The 24496-nt window shown below is 45.8% G+C and overlaps 1 protein-coding gene and 1 long non-coding RNA gene across 5 annotated transcripts in view; one reads left to right on the top strand and one right to left on the bottom strand.

Annotated features, from left to right (window-relative positions):
* Positions 1–4464: 4464 nt before the first annotated feature.
* Positions 4465–7370, top strand: LOC146544293 (uncharacterized). The gene is made up of 3 exons (XR_014883531.1): positions 4465–4624; positions 6243–6353; positions 7060–7370. It is a non-coding gene; the product is annotated as an uncharacterized LOC146544293 (long non-coding RNA).
* Positions 7371–14464: 7094 nt separating this feature from the next.
* RGS6 (regulator of G protein signaling 6) overlaps positions 14465–24496 on the bottom strand; it is a 231932-nt gene continuing 221900 nt past the window's right edge. For all 4 annotated transcript variants that reach the window (XM_031553564.2, XM_085224907.1, XM_031553561.2 and 1 more), the window contains one exon: positions 14465–14984. In XM_031553564.2, coding sequence (XP_031409424.1) covers positions 14934–14984 — 51 coding nt within the window. In that variant the 3' untranslated portion in view covers positions 14465–14933. The remainder of the gene's footprint in view (positions 14985–24496) is intronic.

Consider the following 24496-nt stretch of genomic DNA (forward strand, 5'->3'; position numbering starts at 1 on the left):
ATTGGTACAATGATAAATTAGCATGCATGTCTCCATGTCTCTTAGGCCCACAGCATCCAGGTCTCATAACTCTCCCTTTCTCTGTGCTGTCCTGATGCCTCTATTGTTTCTCATCAGCTCTCATCATGTTGATTTAACATCTTCTGCATTACTGGGTGTAGAAATACCTCTTGTCCTTCCCCTGCATCCTCAATACAGAGCTGTGCAGCTGCACTGAGTCCTTTGGAGTGCATCAGTGACAGTCCTGACCCACAGCCATCCCTTACTAATCTTTTCAAGATGAGAGACCAAACATTCTATGTTTCATATGGCCCTACAAACCATAATGAAAAGACGTGGGAGAAAACAGGATTGTATTCTCCCGTGACCTGGGCAAAGCACAGTTGTCATGTCCCCTGCAGAGGCTCTGATGCAGCAGCATTTCAGGTATGTTGATAGCAATCAGGACAGCTGGTTTTGGTACTGCCAGAAGGGTGCTGGTTGCCTGTTTGGACCCCTGTAGATGTGAAGGACTTCCACAAGAGCAGAAAATCCCCGGTATGTACAAGAGTCTGCTGCTCCATGCTGCCTTCTTCTGTGGTGCCAGGCAGAGACTACTATCAAGGAAGTGCTGGGACAAAGAGAAACTGAGGCAGGGGATGGCTACAAGGCATGGTGCAAGAACAGCAGGTTTAGTTTCCACCAAAATGGTACAAAGTGACTGTTCCACAGCCATACACTGTGGTAGAGGATTCCTTCAAAGCAAAGCTTTGGCTCTTTTAAATAAGGTCTTATCTTGCTGGGAAACACTGTTCCCAGAGTTGCTAAGAAATACTGCTGGACTTCACAGCTCAGCACATGGTTTAGGTTCGTTCAAGAAGTAAGAAGGAGCTCACCTGAAATGGGGCCCAAGGCTTCCTTGAAAGGCAGCTCCAGGCTGAGAAACCAGCTTTGCCCCCAGCACCTAAACCCACTGCCTTCTGCAGCCTGCTGCCACCCAAGCTGCCTTGCTTGTATGGCAGCTCCAGGCTCCCTGCAAACCCAGGACCTCCGTGAACCATTCATCACTCCTGGAGAGCCTGCAGCAGAGCCTGAGCAAAGCTTTGTGCCTTGTGTGAATTGAAGATCTTTCTTGGTTTGAAGAGTTAATCATGTGACATTTCCCTTGTTTTCTCTGCACCTCCTGATCTTGGTCTGTGCCTCTCGTGTGCAGCGTTGCTGCTTTGTATTGGGTCTTGGAAGCTGCTGGAAACCCAGTGCAAGAGCTGGAAACTGGCTGTTCCCAGGTTTTCTGCAGGCAGGTACCACTGGGAATACTGCAAGCACAGAAGGTCACGCAGCTGCAAATCCTGCTCTCAGACAAGAGCCTTCATCCCTCCCTGCTGGGCTTCTGCCTGCCAGGAGAGGCAAGTGGGGTGATCCTGGGGACTTGGCATGGCCGCAGAGCCAGGGGAGACTAAGGGCAAGCAGACCATGATGGGAGACCACATGGGAACATGTCAGAGACAGGAGGAAAGAGGAAATGAAGAGGAAATCCTGTATTTAGCCTTCTGCTGCAGTTCCTAGGAAAAAAAAAAATCTTTCAGCAATGGAAAGATTAGTTCCCTTGAACCTCTCTCCCCCTCCATCCCAAAGCCTGTTTCAGAAATAATCAAAGTATTTAATTAATACTGTACTTGTTCAAATAAGTACAATCACCTTCCAGGAGGATGTACACATCAGGCTATAATTAGGAGCCTCCTTGGTACCAGCCATGTGAGGTGACAGTTCACTGTTCCCATTACATACTACATTTTTCTATCATTGCTCAGTCACGAGTTCACGAATATGAACTGAATTAACCAGTCTCAGCAGAGAGGAAGGAATGGGTGAGCCATAGTGAGGAATGGAAGAGCAATAGGTGATTTTTCTATTTGGGAATTTGCCGAGACCCATCAACACCTCAGCTAAATGAGTACTTCTTCAACAGATAATGAGCCATGCCTTCCCTGGCTGAACTTCTTTCTCCTGCTGAGGTGGAGGGTGGTGCTTTTTCCAACCCACTGGAAGGTCTCTCTTGTTCCAATGGAGCCTGTTGGGTGAGAGAAAAATGGCACTTAGAAATCCCAACTGTCCCAACTTGACTGCCTTTTCCTCCTAGATCCTGAATTAGCTGCTCAGACATGAATAGGCCATGTGAAGAAGCACAAGGAGCGTGACTCAGAGCAGAAGCGACTTTCTGCTGGTGGAGGACAGTCATTTGGGAGTCCGAGTCTCTGAGCACTGGCAGCCTTGAACCACACTCTCCATTTTCCAGCATTGGATCGTGACTGGGCAGTAAAAAGGCTGCAACTGAGCAGCAAAGGCAGAAATCAACCCTTACATGTCTTATATACCAAAAATCCCCTTTGGTTGACCCAGTAAAATGAGGCTTAATATTTATATTTCTGGTATTGTAGTCAAGACCAGCTTCACACTTTTTTTTCCCCTCAGGAAGAACACCACCAACATTATAGTGAAGCTGGTTCAGGGGTTTATGTAGTTTTTCAATGACCTATTGTATTTTCTGGGAGTAATATTTCTTTTTTCCCCCCCTCCCCTCATACCAAGAAACTATTGCTACAGATAATCTATACACATGCAAAGATGTAACATCTTTTATAAAAAAAGCTTTCTTAAAAGAAGAAAATCAGTCCATATCTTTGCCAATAGAGTAAATAAAGATAAATTTTTCAGTGAGCGGGTCAGATAATTGGATATATTTTCTAGTATCCTGTGAAATCTCCCCTAGAAGGATGGAGATACATTTGGAAAATATTGAAATTCCCACCTTCACGTGGAAAAAATCATTTGCTGTGTGGTTCTTGGGAGCCTCTAAAAATTCCTTGTAGAAGTATGTGATCTTTGCCACATCCCTGCAGGCGCCCCATTGGCATTTGATAGATTTGTGGTGCTGCAGCAGAAGGTGCAGGAAATCTGCTGAGGTTTGGTGCTGGAAAAACACAGTGTAGAAACAGAGACTTCATTATTATTATTTTACTCAATAAAAAGCCACTTGTAAATGTTCCAATTAAAAGCATGCATAAAACTAAGGTAAAATAGGGAGCAGATTCTTACCTTTCCTCTTACAGAAATGCTAGCGTCCCTGTTTTGTAACTCATGGGCATATGGCATATTGGCAGAGCAGTTAGGTGGACAGAGGCCCATTGGGCTGGGCTCCTGGACTGAAGAGAGTCCTCCAGTTTCCCCGGGGTGATCTTGATCTTCTTGCAGGAAACTCATTCCTAAATAATGCATTGGGCTTGTACAGAAACAATAGCTCTCGGTTTGGGATCATGCTGGCTCCTCATTTAGGTGGATCTCAGCCTGCAGCCCACTGAGCTGGGTGACACGAGGCGCACGGAGGCCCTTCATGCCTCAGGACACACCGGGCTCTGTGCACAAACTCGTGTGTCTCCCTCCGAACAGGCACCATCTGGCCCACCCTCCAAGTATCGCTTTTCCCTATACAGTCTCTCCCAGGGTTTGCCAGCTTGTGTCTGTGATTCGGAGAGGGGCTGCGAAAGGTGGTGAGATTTGGCAAGATTTGTTACTGCATAAGCAGTGTCACTGACAGGACTTTTCTTTAGGATTTAATTGAGCTCTGAGCCTCTTCAAAAATCTGCATCGCTTATTGAAAGGAGCTCTCTAAATCTGAGTCCCTCAGACTCCAAGCAGGAAAATGAGAGGGGTCTGCTTATCTTCCATTTGGTTTGGGGAACTCGTCACTCTAGGTTCACTGGCTCTGCAGCTATTGTTTTCCCAACCAACAAGGCTGTATGAAGGGCTGTATCCCCCACCTCTTCCCATTTACAGCCCCACCACCACAGCACAGCCGTGAAGCCTTGTGGCCTTCTAGTGGGCTTTCTGCAGAAGTCCTCCCAGTTCACAGCCCACATGTGCCTTTTAGAGACCAAGAAAAAGGACACATCCGTTCCTAATAATGGGGAGGAGAAAGGGCTGCAGGTAAGTGGAGTGGAATGGGGCTGTAGGGCTAAATAATTGAATGCTTTCCCATGTCCTTCTGAAACCAGGCAGAGGTCAGCCAGCAGAAGACCTGCCAAGGCAGGGCCATGGATCTCAGTCTTGGCATTTGAAACTTAACCTCATCGCAACACCAAGAGCTCAAGTGCTGATTCAGCACAACCCTAATTAAAACTGTATCTTTTTAATTAACAGTGTAACAAATGGGGCCAGACTTTTATTGTGTATCAGAAGTTGGTTTGCTCTGGTAAAACATGAGCAGTACTCGCATGGAGGTTCACAGTGACACGTAGCCTGAGACACGTGTGTATTAAGGCACAAACATTGGGGTTAATAATGCCAAAGAAACATAAATTAAAAAACATGCTTCTGGTCAAGTTTGAGAACAAAGGATGGAAAAAGACAAAAGAAATGATTGGAATCACTGGCAGGTTGCCTTTTTTTTTTTTTTTTTTTTTTTTTCTGAAAAAGCTGTTTTTCAGAAATAACCAACCGCACTGCCCCCAGAGTCCCAGAGTCCAGGGGACCAACAATTGCTCTTTGCCTCCTAAAAATTGAGTCCTGGAGTGTTGCCAGCTCCCAAAGAAATAAAATACTAGCCAAGGGCAAGGAAATGCAGTTGGATTTATTGCACACTTTTAAGGTGAGTGGTACACCTTTTATATTGACGTTAAAAACATTAGCTTTTTAATTATGGATTGGTTATTTCCAGTAGCCTTAAGATACAATTATTATCTGTCTCAATGGAAAACCACCTGGGTGGCAAAGTTAGAATGCAGGCTGCCTGGTTTTGCCCAAACAAGGGAACTTTAGCGGCTTTCATGCGTACTTTAGCTGCACAAATCCTGCAAGCATCTGCCTGCTGCTGGATACCACCACACACATATTGTGTCCACAGGATGGTGCATGGCACCATGGCATTTTCAGCAATTAGACCACTTTCACACCCCTTTTCTTTTCAGGAATAGTGTGGGTTAGTCAGAATTTTACTTACTTAGAGGAATGTTTGTAGAAACAGTCAAATTAAAACAAATATTGGAGAAAGGCTGAGCAAACCTCACAGTAACAGTGGTACTCGTGTTTTTGGGTGGCAGCTGACCTGCACGTCCAAGCACCACTAAGCAAAGCTCTTTGAATTTCAGCTGTCCAATGCCAGTAGCAACAGCTTGCAAATGAGCCAGGCAGAGAATTTCTCCAGGAATAACTCTCTGGCAAGTAAATATTTGGCAAGTCATACTCAAATAGTGAATAAATCTTGGAGATACTGCAATCTACTTGCAGGCAACTTGTTAACATAAGAAGAGATGGAATTTGTCAAAGACATCTTTGCTCAGGAATGACAGGCTCATGGGTTAATAGAAGTTAATTTTCCATCTCTAATACTGGGCACTAATTCCACCTCGTATTGCAGACCTTGACACTTTTTTGGCACATGACGTTGAAAACAGCCAGTCGCAATTAGCGTTCACTGCCACATTCACTGTTTAGCCAAGGGAGATGAGAAATGCTCCCTGCTGGGAACAAGTTTGCCCTTCTGCTGTGCCTACACAGTGCTCTGATATCCTCTGTGAAACCTCGAAGCGGTTGGGCATGAAGTGAGGGCGTTGCATGGCCTGGCTGGCTCTGGGGTGGGTGAGTAGAATCATAGAATCATTCAGGTTGGAAAAGATCTCTAAGATCATCTACTCCAACCCCAACCCATCCCTATTAACAACTACATCCCTCAGAGCCATATCTGCAGGTTTCTTGAACACCTCCAGTGATGGTGACTCCACCACCTCCCTGGGCAGCCTGTGCCAGTGCGTTACCACTCTTTCTCATGGCTCTACCTCCTGCTCAGGGGCTCTCCTGTGGCTGTAACCTGGCTGCGTAACCTCGCACTGCTCTACCACCAACATAATGGGCACAAGATGATTAATTTAAAGACATCAGTCTCTTTTATGCACTCAGCACAGTACTTCCCTTTAACATCCATGCACACTCATCTCATTAAAATGCTGACTTCTCAACAAAGTCAGCAAAAATAAATAAAAATAAAACACATATAGAAATAAAACACATAACATAAAATACAGACACCCAATAACACTCCATTCCCAACACAACACACTATAGTAAATAGACATACAAAATAAAAGTAGTTTTAATTTTAATACATACCCCTAGGATGAGGCCAGGGCCAGCTGCCTTCAGCTGAGGTGTCTGAGGTGACCACTGTATGCTCCACCTGTACTATTAAGTCTCCTACCATTGTTTTGTAGGGGTAAAAAGCCTTATGTGGACAGAGACACTATAAGGATGGTGATATACTGCTCACTCTGCAGCAGAAACCCCATGACAACTGATTCTGCCCTAATCTCCAGTGGAAACAGGTGAGTTGAAGCATATCAGGTGTTCTTCCACCTAAACATTCAGCTGTGGTGAGTTAACTGGAGCAGGATGGTGACAGCAGAGCAGAGTCGCTATTTTGTCTCTGTATAATACACCTGCAAGGGTAGTACAGAGAAAAATGCCTGACACACTTGTCTCATTTCACAAGAAACTTGCACACAGAAGTCCTGGCTTGACTTCGGCAGCATCTGCTTGCACATACGCATGTGCTGACCAAGCATAGCAGTACAGAGTTGTATAAAGCTTCCTCTGACTTGGCTGCAGGATTGTACCACATGCAAACAAAGAAGCCCTATGCATATTATGCAAGCCAGTCCTGTGGAAAATTAATTTCAGGAATGACTTATGTGGCGCTGGCACATTCGATTGGATCTGCTTCCAAAAAGACCTTCAGCCATTGCAGCCAGGTGCATTAGTTTTCATGAGGACGAGTGTACAGAGTGCTGTGATTGTCATCCATGTCACATAGAATTCTTTTCCTGAGCCCACACATAGCACATTTTTGAGGTCTTTTTTCAATCTGCTCTTCCTGCTTGGGCACAGCTACAGGTTCCTCGCAGTGCTGGGCACAGCCCCTTGCAGAAGGGACTCTGCTCCCCTCTTCAGCTTCTGCGACAGCACTGAAAATATGCCCAGCAGGAAAGCTGGAATGAGCCTGGCAGTGACTTCCCTTGGCTTTCTTGCTAGGGTAAATTTGCAACTGAAATTCCAAATTTGGCAAGAAAAGGAGGAACCATTTTCCTGGCAGTCCTCTGTTGGTAGTGAAGAGAGCAGATGCGGGGAGCCTCCGAACAGATGGCAATGTGAGACAGAGGTAGGTATAGTGGTCAAAAATCTCAATACACAGATTTAGCAAAATATCCCACACCACAACATGTGACACACATATGTAGTTTGCCATGGGGAGCAAGCACAACGCTAGGTGCTGCCTTACCTACGTGAGTGATGGGGTCTTTGTTCCCATGAAAGAATATGTTTTTCCTTCAAGAAAGGCAACACAGGTGATAGCAGTCTTTGCAGAATAGGAATACGAAAAGAGCCTCAGCTTTACAGTTTGAGGTGGGGAAAAGACTGGAAAGACAATAGTTCTCAAGTATCTACGCTGATACTCACAGATATCTTCACTGTTCTGTGATGGAGGGTGAGAGCTGATGTTGATGCAAAGAGCAAAAGCTCTAGACAATGCAAAAAAAATACACTAAGGGAACCACTTGGGGAAAAATCGACAGTGTTGAACACCTTTGCTGTTTGTGGCCCACAGACAGCTCTCACTGTCTTTGAACTCCCCCAGAGATGGCTTTTTAATGTGTTAGATCAGAGGTTTGGTTTTTATCTTTGCAGCAAGAACGCTTCAAGTATGGAAAAATGTGCTCTTGAGGGCATCTGCAGAGGTTCCATCTCTGGAGATTTCAGAGGCATGGTAGATAAAGCAACTTTGGTGAATATTCAGTAGGGAAAATCCTGCTGATTATACAGAGCATTATGGGATGAACTGCCAGGGCTTTTATTGTCTGTGACTCCACGACTATTGGTAAGGAAGCGAGTTCTTACACAAAAGCCGTTCCTGGCTTTATTTACGCCAAGGCTGCATTCCAGGAAGGGGAAATCCATCATGTCAGAGACAAATGCAAACACAGAGCTTTCTCTTTTGCTCTCTCTTCCCTTTTGGACTGTCCTTTTCATCTGACAGGGAGTCTGTGCTGCTTTGCGTATACTCTGCCACTTGATTTGCTTGAGACTCCCCAGAGGCAAAGAAATGCTGAGGGCGAGATCTCCTTAATATAGCAACATGTCTGTTTTCTGGGAAATGATGGCTTGGCTAGAAGAGATGGTCAGGAGGGAAGGGCAGGCCAGGCTGCAGGGAGCCAGGGGAGGTGTTGGCTGTGGGGGCTGCTTGGCGGGGATGGCAGGGCACTGCAGGGGCTGCAGCATCACAGCAAAGCAGGTCAGTGTCCAGAGGTGGCCATTGCAGCAGGACCAGCATCTGGGGACGGGTGGCTCGTGGAAAGAGACCTGCAGAAATGCAGGAGTTTGGCCACGGGAAAGGGCGTTTGATTTGAAGGGGGTCCTCAGTGATGCTCCATCATGCTGAGCACAAGAGATTTTTTTCTCCCTGTGTTATGAGTGTGTGTGTGTGAACAAAGCTGGCTGAGGGACTTTTCTGGCTTTAGCAAGAGAAGATTCTCAAGGCTGCAGGAAGCTCTAGCTAGCTTGAATTGGCCCAACACGTCCCCCCAGCATGGAGGATCTAACACCTGGTACCAGCCATTGCTTGCTGCTGGGTGAAAAACCAGTGTGCAGCTGCACAGGCAGAGATGTCCCTGAGGTGGCAGAAGGGCAGCCCTGTGCATAGCCTGCCTGCAAATGCAGCCTTGCCAAGCTGCTCTTGCACCCAGGATGTGCCCATCCTGCTGACAGGCCAGGCCCTGTGGCTTTGAGGCTGGGACAAAGACAGGGTGAGTCCAAATCTGCATCCACATCACTGTCTGCCTGTTTGTTTAATTACAGAGCAGGTGCAGAGCTCCACCATCTTCAGCAGGGAAATCTCAGTCTGACAGCCCCTTTATAAGGCACACAGACCATCCTGAAAGAGAAGCCAAGAGGGGAGGGGGAACTGGCAGTGGATCTGCAGGTTCTGCAGCAGTCACCACATGGTGTGGCGGCAGTACTTCAGGAAGGGTTAACAGTGCTGCAGCTCCCTGCCATGTAGCAGCTGGGCCCTGCTCTGCCAGTTGGCTGCCCGCCCTGCCCGGCGTGCCCAGAGTGAGCCCCGAGCGGTCACCATGCCTGAGCAAAAAATACACGGCGCTAGGAGATCGTGCAATGGAGCTGCTTTCATCTACCTCCCCAGCCCATAGCAGAGATCCTCAGAGACCATCTGCCCTCGCGGAAGTCACTCACACTCCCTTAGTGCTCTGAATGCTGCCAGACCCATCAACACAGGTGAGAAGCTGTTTCTTTGTAGAGAAAAGTGCTACTGTGCCTCATGTTTCTGTGTTTGGCTCCAAATGGCCTCAAAACAGCACAGCTGGGCAGCTCAGAATCCCTCTCGGGAAATGTTGTGCTGTGTAAAGCATCATTTGAATTTTTCATCTGGTGTGCCTTAGCTCACGTGGCTGCAGGCTGACACCAAGGATGCCAACGAAGGGCTGTGATGCTGTGTGGCATGCAGGCATAGCCCACACAGAGATGGATGGAAGAAACCCTGACATGGATCCAAGTGGAAGCGATCGCTCCTGAAGTTCAGCCCAGATAAGGCTTTCCTATTCCAGCCATAAAAGGAGCAGGCCAGGTCTTTTCTCCCACTGCCTGGGGAAGGGTGGCACGGTTTAAGACCCCAGAGAAAACAGGTGGAAGCTCAGTTTTCTATCTCTGCTGACAGACAGCACTAGTCAGGGGTCACTGCAATCCCACAGCATTCTCCTCTGCCACATGAGATGTGTCAGGGTCTATGTAGGCCTCCAGATGGGAATGTGCTGGTAAACCAGCGTCATTGCTGACAGCCCTGACAGGCCTTGCTCACATCCAACCATCTCCAACTGCGCTGGGCTCCTTCCCCTACAGCACATCCAAGCTGTGAGCTTGCAAACCGCTCCCTATGTTCTGCCCACCAACCTCCAGCCTCCAGCAGAGTGCATGCGCAGCTTTCCACTGCCGATGGGAGCGGGCAGCCACACTGATGCTTGTGGCAATGGCCATAAATTCATGTTAAGAGGCTGTGAGTAATGGCGTTGCTGTGTAAGGCAGACTCCTGAAAAGCTTGTTTTCAAATGCTTAGCAGCAGGATTAGGAGGTTGCTGGCTCTTAGTGGTGAGCCTTGCAGATGTTAGGGGCTGGCAAAGCAAAATCTGTAGCACATGAAAAAGTTGATCAGGTCTGACTCCCTCCTGCCGTGAGATTACTTTTCTCACTACAAAGCATTTCTCCTCACCAGTAAGTTCAAAGTCCGTATGGGCATGAAGATAGCGCATTGTTCGACGACGCGCTGTTCTGCTGAGCAGCCGCCTCGCTTATTCTCTGTCTCAGGTTATAAACAGCACTGAGAAGCTGCAAAATTGCTCACAGCTTAAACCACAAAATCATGATAACCCAGCCTATCTCACCCTACTGCGAGCTCTGCTTTAATAATCCTACTTAATCATTAAACCACAATAAGAGTAAGCCAGGGAGTGTAAGGGAAGAGCCAAGACAAGGCATATCAGAGCACTGCTCGGAATCTGAACCGAACTCCACTGGCTCCAGATAGAGGGAGCCCTATCAGGGGATAGCAAAGCTGTTGTGTGAGAGGTCGGAAAGCTGTGCCACAAAATCTGTCTCTGTTGGGTCTCGTGGAAGGAGGCAGAGCCAGCTGTGAGCTGCTCCTGCTGATGTTGGCGTGCAGTGTGCCCTATATACGTCCCCTCCCCAGGAGAGCAGCTTGTTATCTAGCACACACACTCCATCTGAGCTGCGCTGTTGACATAGATGCTTATGGTTATTAGTGGGTGCTGTTTTGTTGTGTGGGTTTTGTTTTTTTTCTTTTTTTTTTTTTTTCCCCAGCATGCTTTACCCTTTACAAAAGGGTACAGAGAAAGCAATCCATCCACCTACTCATTGACCACCTTGCTACATGTTGTCTTACAGTGAACTGATTTTTTCTAAAGACATTTCTCACAAAGGTGGTGCTAAAAAAAAAAAAAAGGAAAAGCAGGAAGGCAACAAGAAACACCACTTGAAGAAGCACCCTCCACCTGCCACCCACCTGGTGACTCTGAGAACTGGTCCCATGGGCACACACGGGGTTCCCACTGACTCTGGCAAGATTCTCCATGTGTGCATGACAGACAGAACAGATTCGGTCCTCATTGCTTTGATTTTTCCAGGATGCTCAATTTATTTGTGCATTTCAGGAAACAGGACAGTACAGTCAGATGTCCTGTACCTGGTTTCTCATCTCCACCCCAAAACAGAAATAGCTGTAGGCTGAAAGCACCACCCATTCCAGAAGTTGACAGAGCCAAAGCCTTCCCAATGCAAAGGACCAATGAATTGCCGGTGTCACCTGAATGAGGAGTGACTGAAGAACCTCACTATCTGTGAAAATTTGGCCAAAAAGACAACGAGTCAAGTCATTATTTCCAGACCAATATAAGAGTTTGGATGGGGGAATGCTCTCACCTCAGCTTTCTTGAAAGCAGGAGTGGACGGTATTGGTGTTGACAAGATGACTCCAGGATCTTAGTTACTATGCAGAAAATAGACCCATTTTTAATTGTAATGGGGCACACGTTGCTTTCACTGTCTCACTACCTTGTCTTGTAGGAGGACTTGCCTGCAGCATGGAAGCTTCCTGATATAGCTATACACTGCATCGTGTTGCTGTTACTGTAGTAACTTATTACTTGCACACCTTGTGTTGGCTTTATTGCTGCAGAACCTGACACAAATACACCAGATTGCCCACGCCATCACTATTGCCTTACTCCCCAAACTAGTTTACTACAGCGTCCTGTTGTGTCTTATTGCTGCATTACCAAAATGCTACTTTACTGCAGTGTCCTGTGTTACCTTATTGCTACATTTATCCTGGTATTATTATGTCAGCTTACTGTGGCTTTTTATGGCCACCCTGCTACCATTTTATTACAGTACTCTATGGGATTTTAGCACTGGGTTATACATACATAGAATGTATTAATCCATTTGCCTTAGCCTAACATTGCACTGACCTGTCAAAACCTCCTCGTGCTTGTCCTGGTGCTGGCCCACTACGATGGCCATTAATGCTTTGGATATTCCATTATCCAAATAACAGTGTACAGCTGTATTTCACAGCCATAGTCCTGCAGGTATGGGATGCCTGGTGGCTAGCTCTCACAGCCTGGAGATTGTAAAAGCTTTCTAGCCTGCTTTTCCTTGAAACAATGCCATTGAGAACATAAGGAGAGGTGAAAAACTGATTTCCTAACTCATCTTCTGGGTGATGAGGTAGCTGGAAGACATGGATGCTTATAAAGCAGCAGATTACTGCTTGCAGCACTCGGTGGGTGGTGCTCACTGGCAAGTGCGCAAGAGAAGCATCACTTGCAATAAGTGATGTCATTAAACAGCAGTAATTCAAGGATGCAGGTTGCATGGAAATAGTTACTCATTAGCATTGTCATATGTGAAGTAAAAGACACGTGAACAGCCATTTGTATGTGCTCCTGGGAGGAGGCCCTGTCTGCTCTCATGATGTTTGTCTCAGAGAAATTTGGGCAGGAAGCTAGGAGGGCAGCTCTCCCCTCTACAGAGCGTACACAGCTCCATCCGCTCGGCTCGCCACTGCTGAGCAGATTATCTGTGTGAGTGTGCATTTAGATGGCAAGCTGTTCAGCATCCAGGCCCCCTGATGTATGCCCATATGTGTGCTCGCTGTCTGCAGTTCCCCCATGCTCTTGGCTGTTCAAACCCAGCAAATTACCTACAGGCAGCACACAGCATGTTCTTAGGGGTGGCACAGGGGGACATGTTTGAGTGTGCATGGCTGGACAACTGGGACTGTTACACAAAGACCCACTACTGCCAGAGGGGAGCCTTTGGCTGGATGGTCAGCATGGAATAGACAGGTCCTGCTGAGATGGTTTAGTGACAATCAGCAAAGATCCAAATGTCTCCATGAGAGGAAAAATGTTACCTGTATGTACGTGCACAGCCATGATGGTTCTGCAGTCCTGGAGCTCTCGTTTGCCATGTATTGCCATGTATGTAGGACAAATTTGGTCTGAAGATCTCAGTTAATAGGCTGATTATGGGAACTAGGTAAGTGTAAACAACAAATACCATACTCAGTACTCTACCGTATAGTCATGCAGGTGTAGAGTCCTATAGACCTTATGTAAAATTTATATCAAGAGCTGTCTGGGAAAAATAATTGAGGTATCAAAATGAGAAAATTCATGGGTAAAGAGGGAAAGTCCTTTTACTGGTGGAAACTATGCTGGCCTGAATTAATGCATACTATTAGCCTCAGATATTAGGATAATATTTGCCACAGAAATAAATATGGTCGGTAGCCAGCTGTCTACTTAGCAAGATAGATAATTTTGCCTAGATAGGAATGCAGACATGTAGCCATATAGCAATTTCTACCACCTGCACACACTCACACACACACGCAAAACCAAACCAAACCAAACAAACAAAAAAACAGCTTGGCTTGGCATGAGGGAAGAAGACCAAGTGTCTATTTTCACATACACTTCAGATCTGAACTGCTTAAAAAGTACAGGTTTCATGGTACTAAGTCAATTGAAATTGAAAATTTTGTATATAGGCAGTATACTGTATGTGAATGCAATCCATTTTACATATCTGCAGCTAGTATAATGTGAGTTTTGTCATTAACCAAATCACTTCAGATCTTTCTTCATCCTAACCTCCATAATACCCACGTTCTGAAACAAGCTATTGGGTCATCTCTTGCAGTTGTATTCACGGGCTCTATCAGGTGAAATATAGGCACCCAAGCATCTGCGCAGCCACAAACTGCTTCTGACAAGCCTTTCTCCATCAGATCTCTCCTTGCTGCAGTCTGAAATTTGCTCTCCATTACACATGCCTACAGCATAGTTACTTTCCCCTGTATACGCATGAACAGATTTCGGCCCACCGTAATCAGGGCTAAATTTCCTCTAAGTGGTTCAATTCTACCTACTTGGAGCAAAACTTGAACATCCATCATTGAATAAGTATGCAAAACCTCAAATAAATAGAAAACCAAATACAATAGAAAACAACTCACTTTTAAATACCGCATGTGTGTGTCTGTGTGTTTGTGCATGTGTGCATCATACATCTAAAACACAACTACGTCAGGCAGTCTTGCACTAAACGTACATGCAGAGCAATCCTGCCGATGCCGGAGGATATGCACCACGATCAGTCTGACGCAGTGGGGCAGATCCTCGGGTGATATAAGCCACTCAAAGTCTCCTGCCTTTGGATGAGGATCCGACCATCGTCTTTGGACATGCTACATGCCATTGGAAGGACAGCGAGTGACAAACTTAATGAGGGCCATTTTTTCCTGCTATTTTAAAGGAGGAGAGACATAGGAAATTAAAAACAAAGCTAAAGTCAATGGATCTGCAGGAGAGATGCATTTGATACTTTGTGGAAAGGAGCAGCAGCTTCCAGCAGATATTTTATTGGATCCAGATGGCCACAGGAAAAGGAGCAAATGGGATTGCAGTGGCATCTTTTATAGCCGTGTCTGTGCTAGGAAGAGAAGAGGTGAAGCAAAACCACTGATCTCTCTCAGTTCCTCTTTTTCCAAGCAGTGGTGAAGTCTGTTTCCTTAAATAACAACACACCAAGCCCTTGCCTTGTTGCTTCCTGTGTACTGTGGCTTGTGCTCCTACAAACCCAAGCAGGAATCCAAGTCCCCGTGCAGAGCTCGGTGTCCCTACGAAGCTGTGCAGATAAAGTGTTGATGTAATTGGTGACAGGCGGGCTGACCCTCGCTGAGCTGCTCTCTGCTCCTGCTGTCCCCCGTGGCACCCCACCCTCCCTGGTGAGGCGGCAGACTGGTAGGGTGGCTGTCAGGAGGACTGCATCAGGCCCGTCAGGCGCTTGCTGGCCAGAGACTTTCCCTGGAGGAAGGCACAGACAAACAGACAGACAGAAGAGACCCACAGCGTGAGTGAAGCAGCTGCCACGAGATGGGGGAACTGTTGGACAGTTTGGTGAGGGTGTTTCAGTTACCTGCAATTTTACCCCTGGATTTTGCAAGGTGAGTTCTGGCTAACTGGCCTCAGTTACTGCCTGTCTACCCCTGCAGACAACACTTGTCCCTGGTCTCAACCCAGATATTGAACTGTTGACTGCAACTCTTTGAATGTGACCATCCAGCCAATTCCAACAAGAGAAGTTATTTGATCATCTTGCAACAAATTCAGAGTGCAAAGGGAAGGAAAATCAGAACTGGCATGCAGTTTATACCCACAAGGTACGGAAAATCAGTAGCTTAGGATGGTAATTCACTCCAATTACTCTTCAAAACCAGGTGGCCACATCCAAATCACCTACTGAGAATAGTCCTGTGTTTGTGACTCCTTTTCTCAGACTCTGAAGTGTGCCGTTTGGTCTGGGCCAAACCTCTGCCAGGGATCATACCAGCAGTTTGAACAGATCCAGGTCTGTTCTCTAGATTAACACATTAATATTCCAAGAAAAAAGGACTCTTCAGCCTCTTTGTTTCCAACTCTTCCTATTCAGGACTAGAGGAGATGGATGCAGTAGCTCTCTGCAGAAGCCTGATGTCACCACTCAAACGTGCAGCCTTTATCAAGTAATTTGCTGGGCTGCCCAAATACACAGAGCTTAACATGACCACATTCTGCTGTGACAAACAGTGCTGCCACTTGGGCCATCCCTCCTGGGATGGGAGTGCCACCACCACCATCCTGTACGCTCTCTCCTAGGGCCCAGCTGCTGTGTGGCACTGCTGCTGTTTAAGATAAGCCTAACTTTCTTTCACTGTAAATCAAATTCCTGGTTATTCTCATTTTTGAACAAGCTCCTGGGGAGCTTGGGCCAGTGCAATCCCAGGAGGTGGGCAAGTTCTCTGCAGGAACTGCAGGCATGGTCAGCCACGCACACTGCTATTGTGAACACCAGTGAAAGGGTGCTGAGGAAGTACTGATTCTTAAGCCCAATTTGAAGGAAAAGAAGGTAAACATCCAGATTTTAATTTCTGGAGGCATAACACAGCTGGTTTTAGGGAAAAAAAAAAAATATTTCTACCTGTATTTGGATAGTTCCATAGGAAAAAAAAAATCAATGAATACTCGTTGGGTTTTTATAATGGTCCTAGATAATGGCAGCCAGGCAGCTTCTCTGTTATCTTCTCTGTGGCAGGCAGCTGGGGACACGCCAGCTCCCGCCTCAGCATCTAGTTTGGCAGTGCAAGATGCTGCAGCACTCCCTCACAGCTTCCTCTGGCACTGTGGACGTAGCTCCTGGCTCTGCAGTGGGCTCGATGCTGTGGGTCTGGCCCAGTCCTGGCTGGCACAGCAGCAGCAAGATGGGTAGAAAAAGAAGCCAGCACACATGGATTAACACTGAGAGAGCTTTAGAATACATACTGCTCTGCTTTGGCTCCTCAGTGGCCTCCAGCCACAGACACATTCGTTCCAACCCAAGGCAGAAGTGAGGATCAGCCTCACTTTCGGGGCCTGAATGGGGTGAGCATCTGCAGGCTGAATGTTACTGGGATGTGGGCACCTGATTTGGGATTCTCTTCTCAAAGATATACCAACTGGCCCCTCTTATTTCTGCTTCTTTTCGATCTTCCCGTGCTTCTGTAGCACAAGGTCCAGAAGGAGACACAGCACATTTTGGAGTGTTATCCTTGGCTTTTCACCAGACAGATACAACATAACCCCCAGCTCATGTGACATGCTTCAGCATCTCTGGAAAGAAGTGCCCCTGCAGTGGAGTGGCCAGCTGACAAGCGAGGTTGGCCCATGTCACCTCAGATGGCCGGGGTAAGACACATCCCTGTATCTTGGGTATCTACAACATAGCTGGGTGCAAAGTATGCCAGAGAACTTCAAGGGTCCTTTTGGGTCTGATCTGGCATTGGGTCAGGATTCCCTCAGTGAGATCACTGACAGGTAGATGAAGTTTTATGTCATTACAAAAGACCTCACATTTTCTTTAAAAGGGCTCAGCCAAGATAAACGATCTTTTTCCTTCCACGTGTCCTTGTTTAGCAGGAAGGCAGCTCCTGGCCCACATTTCTAGCTCTCCTTTCCCCACTGCATCAAAAATGTCTACTGCTCCTGCCTTTTTTCCAGAAGTTTCACCTAAGCTTTGCTGACAAAGCACAATGTCTTGAGCTCAGCACACTACAGCACTTCTTTTACTCTGTCATACAGAGCACAATCTGGAGTAACCTAAGGAAAAAGTCAGGGAATTCTTAATAAACCTTCTGAAATTTCTCCCCAGAAGGTGGTTTCCAAGCTCCGGGGTCACCCTCCTGCTCAACCATGTGCCTGGGAGGGGACCAGCTGGCCCCTGGGACTAGCAGGGCTCTCACCACAGCCTGCTGAAGTGACCCACAGGCTGCGGATGTACACAGCACCTTCTATGGCCGAGCAGCTACAAAACTCAAATATAAAATGCAATTAGCAATTATCTGAATGAAGCAGAATTCAGCAACTTAACACAGACAAAAAGCAAATAAGAGGGGAAAAAAACCCATCTGGGATTGACAGAAAAACAAGGCAGATCTCCTTTCAAATCTCTTATATGAGCCACCACTTTCCACCTTGCTCTTTTCTTTCCTCTACCAAAGCCAGCACTTGGCCCAGTAAGAGAGAAGGCAAGGGCTGTGAACTATCTTTTTTTTGTAAGTAAACAGTTTAGTTTTGTCCCATACCTGTGGTTTCACACAAGTGGGATGCTGTGCCCAGCACACAGCGCAGCTCACGTGCACAACATGCAGTCGTTCACCACCAGCAGCATGCACAGGCCAGCACTCCCATGCACCCCATCAGGCACTTACCTTAACAACAGGTGATGTTTGTCCACAGTAGTGAGGCCGAGGAAGCATGTGGGACGCTTCTGGTGCTCAACTCTTTACCACAGCAACACAAACCAAGCACTGTTGTGCCACTCCACTCTGTGCTCTTCACCCACCCATTTAGGGCTCTGCTACAGCTGACTCCACTGATTGCTCTCCATCCCCTTCTGCCCCCTGGTGCTGTTCCTTCCCCAACCAGAAGGATCACTTTCCTGGGGAAGAGGTCATCTCCCAGGGAGTAGTACATCCCCATCCCTCTGTAAGACCGCAGCAGAGGACTGGAGCTGCTCTGTGCACCACTGGAGGTGAGAAAATCTCCCACCAGCTGCAATTTGAGCTTTTTCACATGCTGACAGGCACCACACAATTCTGTAACTTCTAGCTACTGTACTTTGAGAACTCTGGGGGTGGGCAGGCAGCGTCCTGCCACCAACCCTAACTCCCGAAGGAGAAGATTTCCAAGGCCCTAGCCTTGATTTTCAGTGTTAGAGTAGATCTTGGGGAAATCTTATTCTAGTGTCATTTTAAAAAAATTCTTTTATTAGACTTTTTTTCTCATGAAAATATACACTGAAAACATAAAATAAGCAACACAAATTAACGAAGTTAAGTACAAAACAGAGTTAAAAACATAAACAATAAAGGAAAATAGCTTAGTTCAATGCAAAATAAACACAAAGTATGAACAGATATCACTTAAAGAAGCATACAAACTGTAACGGACAAGACCATCAATTCCACGCTGACACAGACTGATCACTGGAGCTGCTGTAGAGGGCAAGCACAACAGCAGCGTGCAGGATGCTCACCCATTGCCACCAGCACCATCTCAAGAGTCACCCCAACATGGTGCAGCACGAGCCTGCTGCTGGTACCAAGGTGCCTAAGCTGCCTTATTTTTTGAGATTTTCCCATGCTTTATAAGTAGATGCTACACTTTGCTTTCAGAATCCCTGGTGCACCACTACATGTAAAACAAACAAGGAACATATATGATCCCAGTACTCACCTCCTCCTCAAGCAGCTCCACGAATGCTGGAGCTCTCCTCTGCCTTCCCAGCAGCACCGGGAAGGTCGATACACCCCTATTCTGCTGGGAAGCATTAGTATCTAAGAATGTGTTAGGGCCCATTTTGGCATTAGTTCAAGCAGTCTGTGGAGGGAGGGTCTTAAGAGACCACACAGCTCCAGTGCCAATTGCTCACCATGGTGCTGCATGGGGCATATAGCCCAGATCGTGTCCAGTAGAGAACTTCCTGGGCAAGTGCAGCTCAGTGGTGTTTGAGAACCTGCCTTAAAATGTGCCCTCATCTGGTTGTTTTACAGGGCCCTTCTAGGTGTCAGCCCATCCCTGCTACAGTGTGCCTTCTTGAAAGATGCTGCCTGTTGGTGCTAGAATATCAGCCTGGCTGAAATCACAGAAGGGCCCAAGCCCTCTCCCCAGAACTCCTTGCTGAGGTCATGATTCAGTAACTGCAGCATGTGGAAGGTAGTTTTATCTTCCCGAATTTGTATGCAGCTGGAATAAAAAGCAGTAAATGAATAGTAAGCATATCCTGAACTCCAAATAGGGCCTTTCATTCAGAAGTATCCCAAAGATGGTGCATGCAGGGATCACTCACCCAGTGCAGGAGCAGCGTCCTCTGGGGCCAATGCAGTGGCCATCCTGTGCCAGCAGAACCACACAGCAGCATTTTAAGGATGGGAAGTGAAGAGTAACTTACCCATGAGAAATGAAGAATACTTATCTTTTGAAGTAGACCTGCATACCGAATAGATAATACAATGTACATGCAATACATGCAACCCGCCATTTCCTGAACTGAGCGTGCAGCATAAACCTATCCAGCCCACACATTGTACAGGTAGGGCACTATGTGGATACCAGGAACAGATGTAGTGCACACGAGCATGCAGACACCTTTCAGTACGTGCACTTACGCCCCAGGCATGCGGCCCTAAGCGGGCTAGCCACTGACTGGTTACTCCACATAACAGGCAAGTTGTCAGTGCGCACTGGGTCCCCTCATGCTTCACGTATGTTCCGGTGCTTCCCACACCTACAGAACGCAAGAATCTTTTCCCAGTAGACACAGTATTTGTTAATGATTTGAATACTGGAACAAGCAAATTTTCTTTTTAAGTAAGACAACATCCAAAGATAAAAATAATCCTTTTTCCAGATGGCTTTTCTTGGTGCCAAATCTAAGAAGCTTTAGCATCCATTCCTACATCCTTCCCTTCTAACTGTCTGTTCCTGACACCCATTTCATCAGCATTTCAGGGTATCACCTTCTACTATCCACACTTTATCTCACTGTATTTTCTAGCCATAATGGCTTAAACTTTTGGCTTTATTATATTGCAGGTCATGAATGCTTCCCATTCCCACAAATGCAGTTATCTATTTATGCAATTACGTAGAGCTGTGAAAGTGAAAAAGTAGAAAAGCTGGTAAGTGTATGACAGTTCTATGACATTATCAAGGAGCCAGCTGAAAAGAGAGAAATGATGATATCAGGGAGCAATTCCTCCTAGAGTCCTATCCCGTGAACTGTGTTCATGGTTAGTATTTGTAACACATCACAGTGACATACAGCTGCACAAAATATACAGTTCACATGAGGAAGGTAAGACCTTACTGATACATTTTACATGCGTGACTTCATACTCATGAATTAAGAATAAGGACCAGGAGAGTCAGAGTGTGACTTGGACTTTGATCCAACAGCAGACAAAACGAGAAGACACACAATTCTGAACAGCATGGGCCAGTAGCAGTGGCCAAAGGATGCAGTCGAGGATTGGGAATACAGGAAAGTGAGAGCAGGGGAAACAAGACATAACTGGAGGAGAACACTGCTGAGAGCATCTGGGAAGGAACAGCCACACAGGCAGGATAGACAATGAGGCTATCGTAGCTGCATAATGCAAGGGAATAGATAAAAATGGACTGAGCATGGGACTTGAGGTTTTGCAGAGAACAGTATCTTCACCATGCTGAATTGGGATGCACATACAGGCCTAAGCCAAGGACAGTTCAGCATGAAATCACTAAGAGATACCAGAAAACTGAAGTGGAGGAAGTGCTATTGTGAAAATACTGGTTGAATCACTGCAAGAAGGAGTGCACTTCAGACATCAGGCAGAAATTATATCAAATATGTAAAACAAATATAAAATACAGGCTCTCCAGTAACATTCTTAGAAAACTCATTCTTCCATAGGAAAACATGGAAGGACACTGGCTTCACAGTCACCAGGGAATTATGTATGGGACTCTATCTGCAAAGCTCCTGGATGAGAATGCAAACATCAACTGCTGCTACCTCATGGACTTGAAGCAGCTCCTGCTGACCAGCCCCTGCCTGCTGCCTCCTGCAGTTCTGTCTCGTATGGCTAATGAAGCTGAGCCCCTCTGTCGATTCAGTTATTCACTTGTGTCTGAGAACGGAGACAATCCTTGGTCTTCATTGACTTGCTGTCCTGTACAAGATGCTCCATTCATAATGCCTAAGGTTCTTTAAATGAAAGCTCATTAGAGAAGTTCTATTCTTCCATTCTTAACCTACAGCCCAATCCCCGTGTAAGCCAAACATAGACCACCTCTTCTTTCACCTCATTCTTTCTGCAATGTGTTTAATTTACCACTTGGAAATACTCCCCAATTCCTTGGATACATTTCATAGTGCATCTCTCTTCTGTACCTGATATCTTCTACTACTCTGAATTTAAAGTAAATTTCCTGAGTCTCTTAGTCTCACTGCATACTCGCATTTCCCTTAAAAGTTACCAAGAGGGCTCCTTTTCCTATTAAACATTTCACTTCTTACTAACTGTAACAATGAAAGATAAAATACAGGCTGTAGTTTACCATATGCAAGCATAGGTTGCAAGCAGCTATGATGTGCCTCTACAAATCATGCCAGAGCATATGCTGCAGTGATCAACTACTGCTTGAGGAAGCAGGTAGGGCAAAGAAAACACATGTAAGAGATATCCCAGGGACTCCAATATGTAGCTCAAAGTCTGGCATTTGCATTTTTGGCCCCCCATAGCAGCTGCTGGTTTCTCCTGGGAGCTGCCAGGTCCTATCACTCTTCTCTCATATTCCATTGATGGAAGAGAAAAGCAGGAACTTTTTCATCTTATTCAAGTACAGAGCTTTCTCGGCCCAGGAACACAACAACTAACAGCATGTGATGTCAAATGGTTCAGACAGAAGTTACGGCAATTCCAAACAAACGTTATATCCAATATCTGGCAACATTCTTAAAGCATAGAAATTGAGAACTCTGGCACTCCCAAAAGCCCTGTGCATGGCTTTTGTTCACAAAAAAGTGCCAGCTGGGAATAAAATGCGGAGATGTGCTCAGTACTGGGTCAGTGCCTCAATACCGAGTTGGAAAATTTAACACCAGTTTATTTAAGAGAGATATTCCTTCCTTGGAATAATGTGATTTTAAAAAGTTCAAAATCAAGTCAGAATATCACGCCCAGGTTTATCACTTGAAGTTACCTGCTGAGGTCAGTATCCCCATAATCCCTGTTATTGCTGAGTAACCACTGCTGCTTTAAAGAGAGAACTCAGGATGCAAGGTGCAACGAAGGTGCAAAGGAAAATAAAAATAAATACTCTTGTTTCCCCTTCAATTAAATGGCCACCAGCACAAGTTAGGAAGAAACTTGGTAGCTTCCTTTATGAGACAACAACACCAGTGGTTTCCCTAACCGAACTCATAAAATATATTTTCCTTCCACTCTTAGCTCTGAAGGATCATCTCAGCTTACAAGAACTAAGCTTCTGTCTGATTATTAAATCATTTCTAAAGCAGATGGGAAACTACTGTGGTTTAAACAGCTAGGCTGAGACTGCATAGCTAAAAATAGTATAGCAGGCTCCTTTTAATTAGTAAGATGATCAGATATGACAGAAGAGAGAGATGTAGATATATGGATTTGTATGTGTGTATGTCTTTAAAATTAAGTTATTACCTCAGTAACAAGTATTATTTATAACATATATGATACATGATGTCTGATTTTTATGATGTCATTTATCTTCACTTGAGCAAGAAGACAGGCTAACTCTGCTTTCATAATGTCAATCCTTGCTATATTCGAAAGGAAAATTGTAATAAGATAAACCTGCCACCGTGTGCAGTGCCATCATTTTTTAAATGAGGTGGATTAGTAAGTGCTCTGGTGCAACAGACTGTCAGATCTGCAATGCATTGCCCAGAGTGAGTGCGGCTCCCCGAGGCCGACCCGTCCCTTGGCGCACATAGAAGAGCCAGTCCAGCTTTGCACCTCTGACTCCACAGCCAGGAGCCAAGCATAGGGCTGAACTGGTCAGGGACTGCTATGTCTACCTACTGCTGTGCTGCCCATGTACTTTTGAGGACTTCTCGAAGCTTGAATGGCGAATCTGGGAGCAGAATTTGCTACTCAGTGTAAATATATCGGCATAGTTTATTTAAAAAAAAAAACAACAAAAAAAAACCCAACTCGCCTGTTCCTCTTTCTGGCAAACTCTTACAAAGCAGTAAATATGCAGATGGGCACAGTGATATATTTTGTATCAACATGCTTCAAATGTGTGCATATGCATTAGCTATATAAATACATTCCTCAGGAAGTCTGCCAGACATATACTACAAAGCTCTGTATTTGGTTTGTGTGTGCATCAGAAAGAACCCCTCCAGGTTTATCTGCTATATGATAGCTCACACTTACCTGCAGTTTCCCCTTTTCTATCTGGATGTACAAATGTTTCATATTTATACAGTGTGTTACGTATATAACATGTATATATATTAATATACATAAATACATAGAGACACGCAAATAAAAGCATATGTACTATACATACACAGTCCAACATCTTTGTTATAAAGCTGAATATCACAGCAGTATGCCAAAACTGCATGGCATATCAAGTCAAAACATACTTGATATTAAACAACACCAGAACAACTTGTTGATATATCTTCAGTGCTAGCTCCCTGCTGCTCCTTGAACGCTGCTGATCCCATCCTGCACCCTTCCCCTACCTGTGCCAGCCCTTCCCACCAAGCCAGCTGTGCTACTGCAAGAGGGGGACACCCCAGGATACATGCACAACACTGGGAGCAGAAGGAAGCCAAGAACTGCCCTCATTCTCTAGAAGATCATTAGGGCCCAAGTAGCTGAAGATCAGAGATTGGTGAAGGACGAGAGGAGAGGACCTCTGCCCACTGGCCTTGAAGTCTCACCATCCCATTATGTAAGAGGTTTAACAGTGTCACGTTCCAACATCACTACTTACATGAGTATTGACAAATGGGGGCAACAGAGGGAGCGGCTGCAGTGTAGTGGGTGGCTATGTATGTATATATATACACATGGCAGCAAGACTCATGCATGGAGGTCAGTATGGATACTGTTGAAATGGTGCTACTAGAATCATGCTCTTCTGAATCTCTGCGCAAGGAAAAGCCAGGACAAATGCTGTAGTGGGCACACAGCAAAAAGACATCCATCCATTTAATTCTGGACACAAATCAATTTGCTTTTGCAGTGATGATTAGCTGGAAT

The sequence above is a fragment of the Meleagris gallopavo genome, chromosome 5 (genome assembly GCF_905368555.1).
Source record: "Meleagris gallopavo chromosome 5, MGAL_WU_HG_1.1, whole genome shotgun sequence".
Classification (NCBI taxonomy): Eukaryota; Metazoa; Chordata; class Aves; order Galliformes; family Phasianidae; genus Meleagris; species Meleagris gallopavo.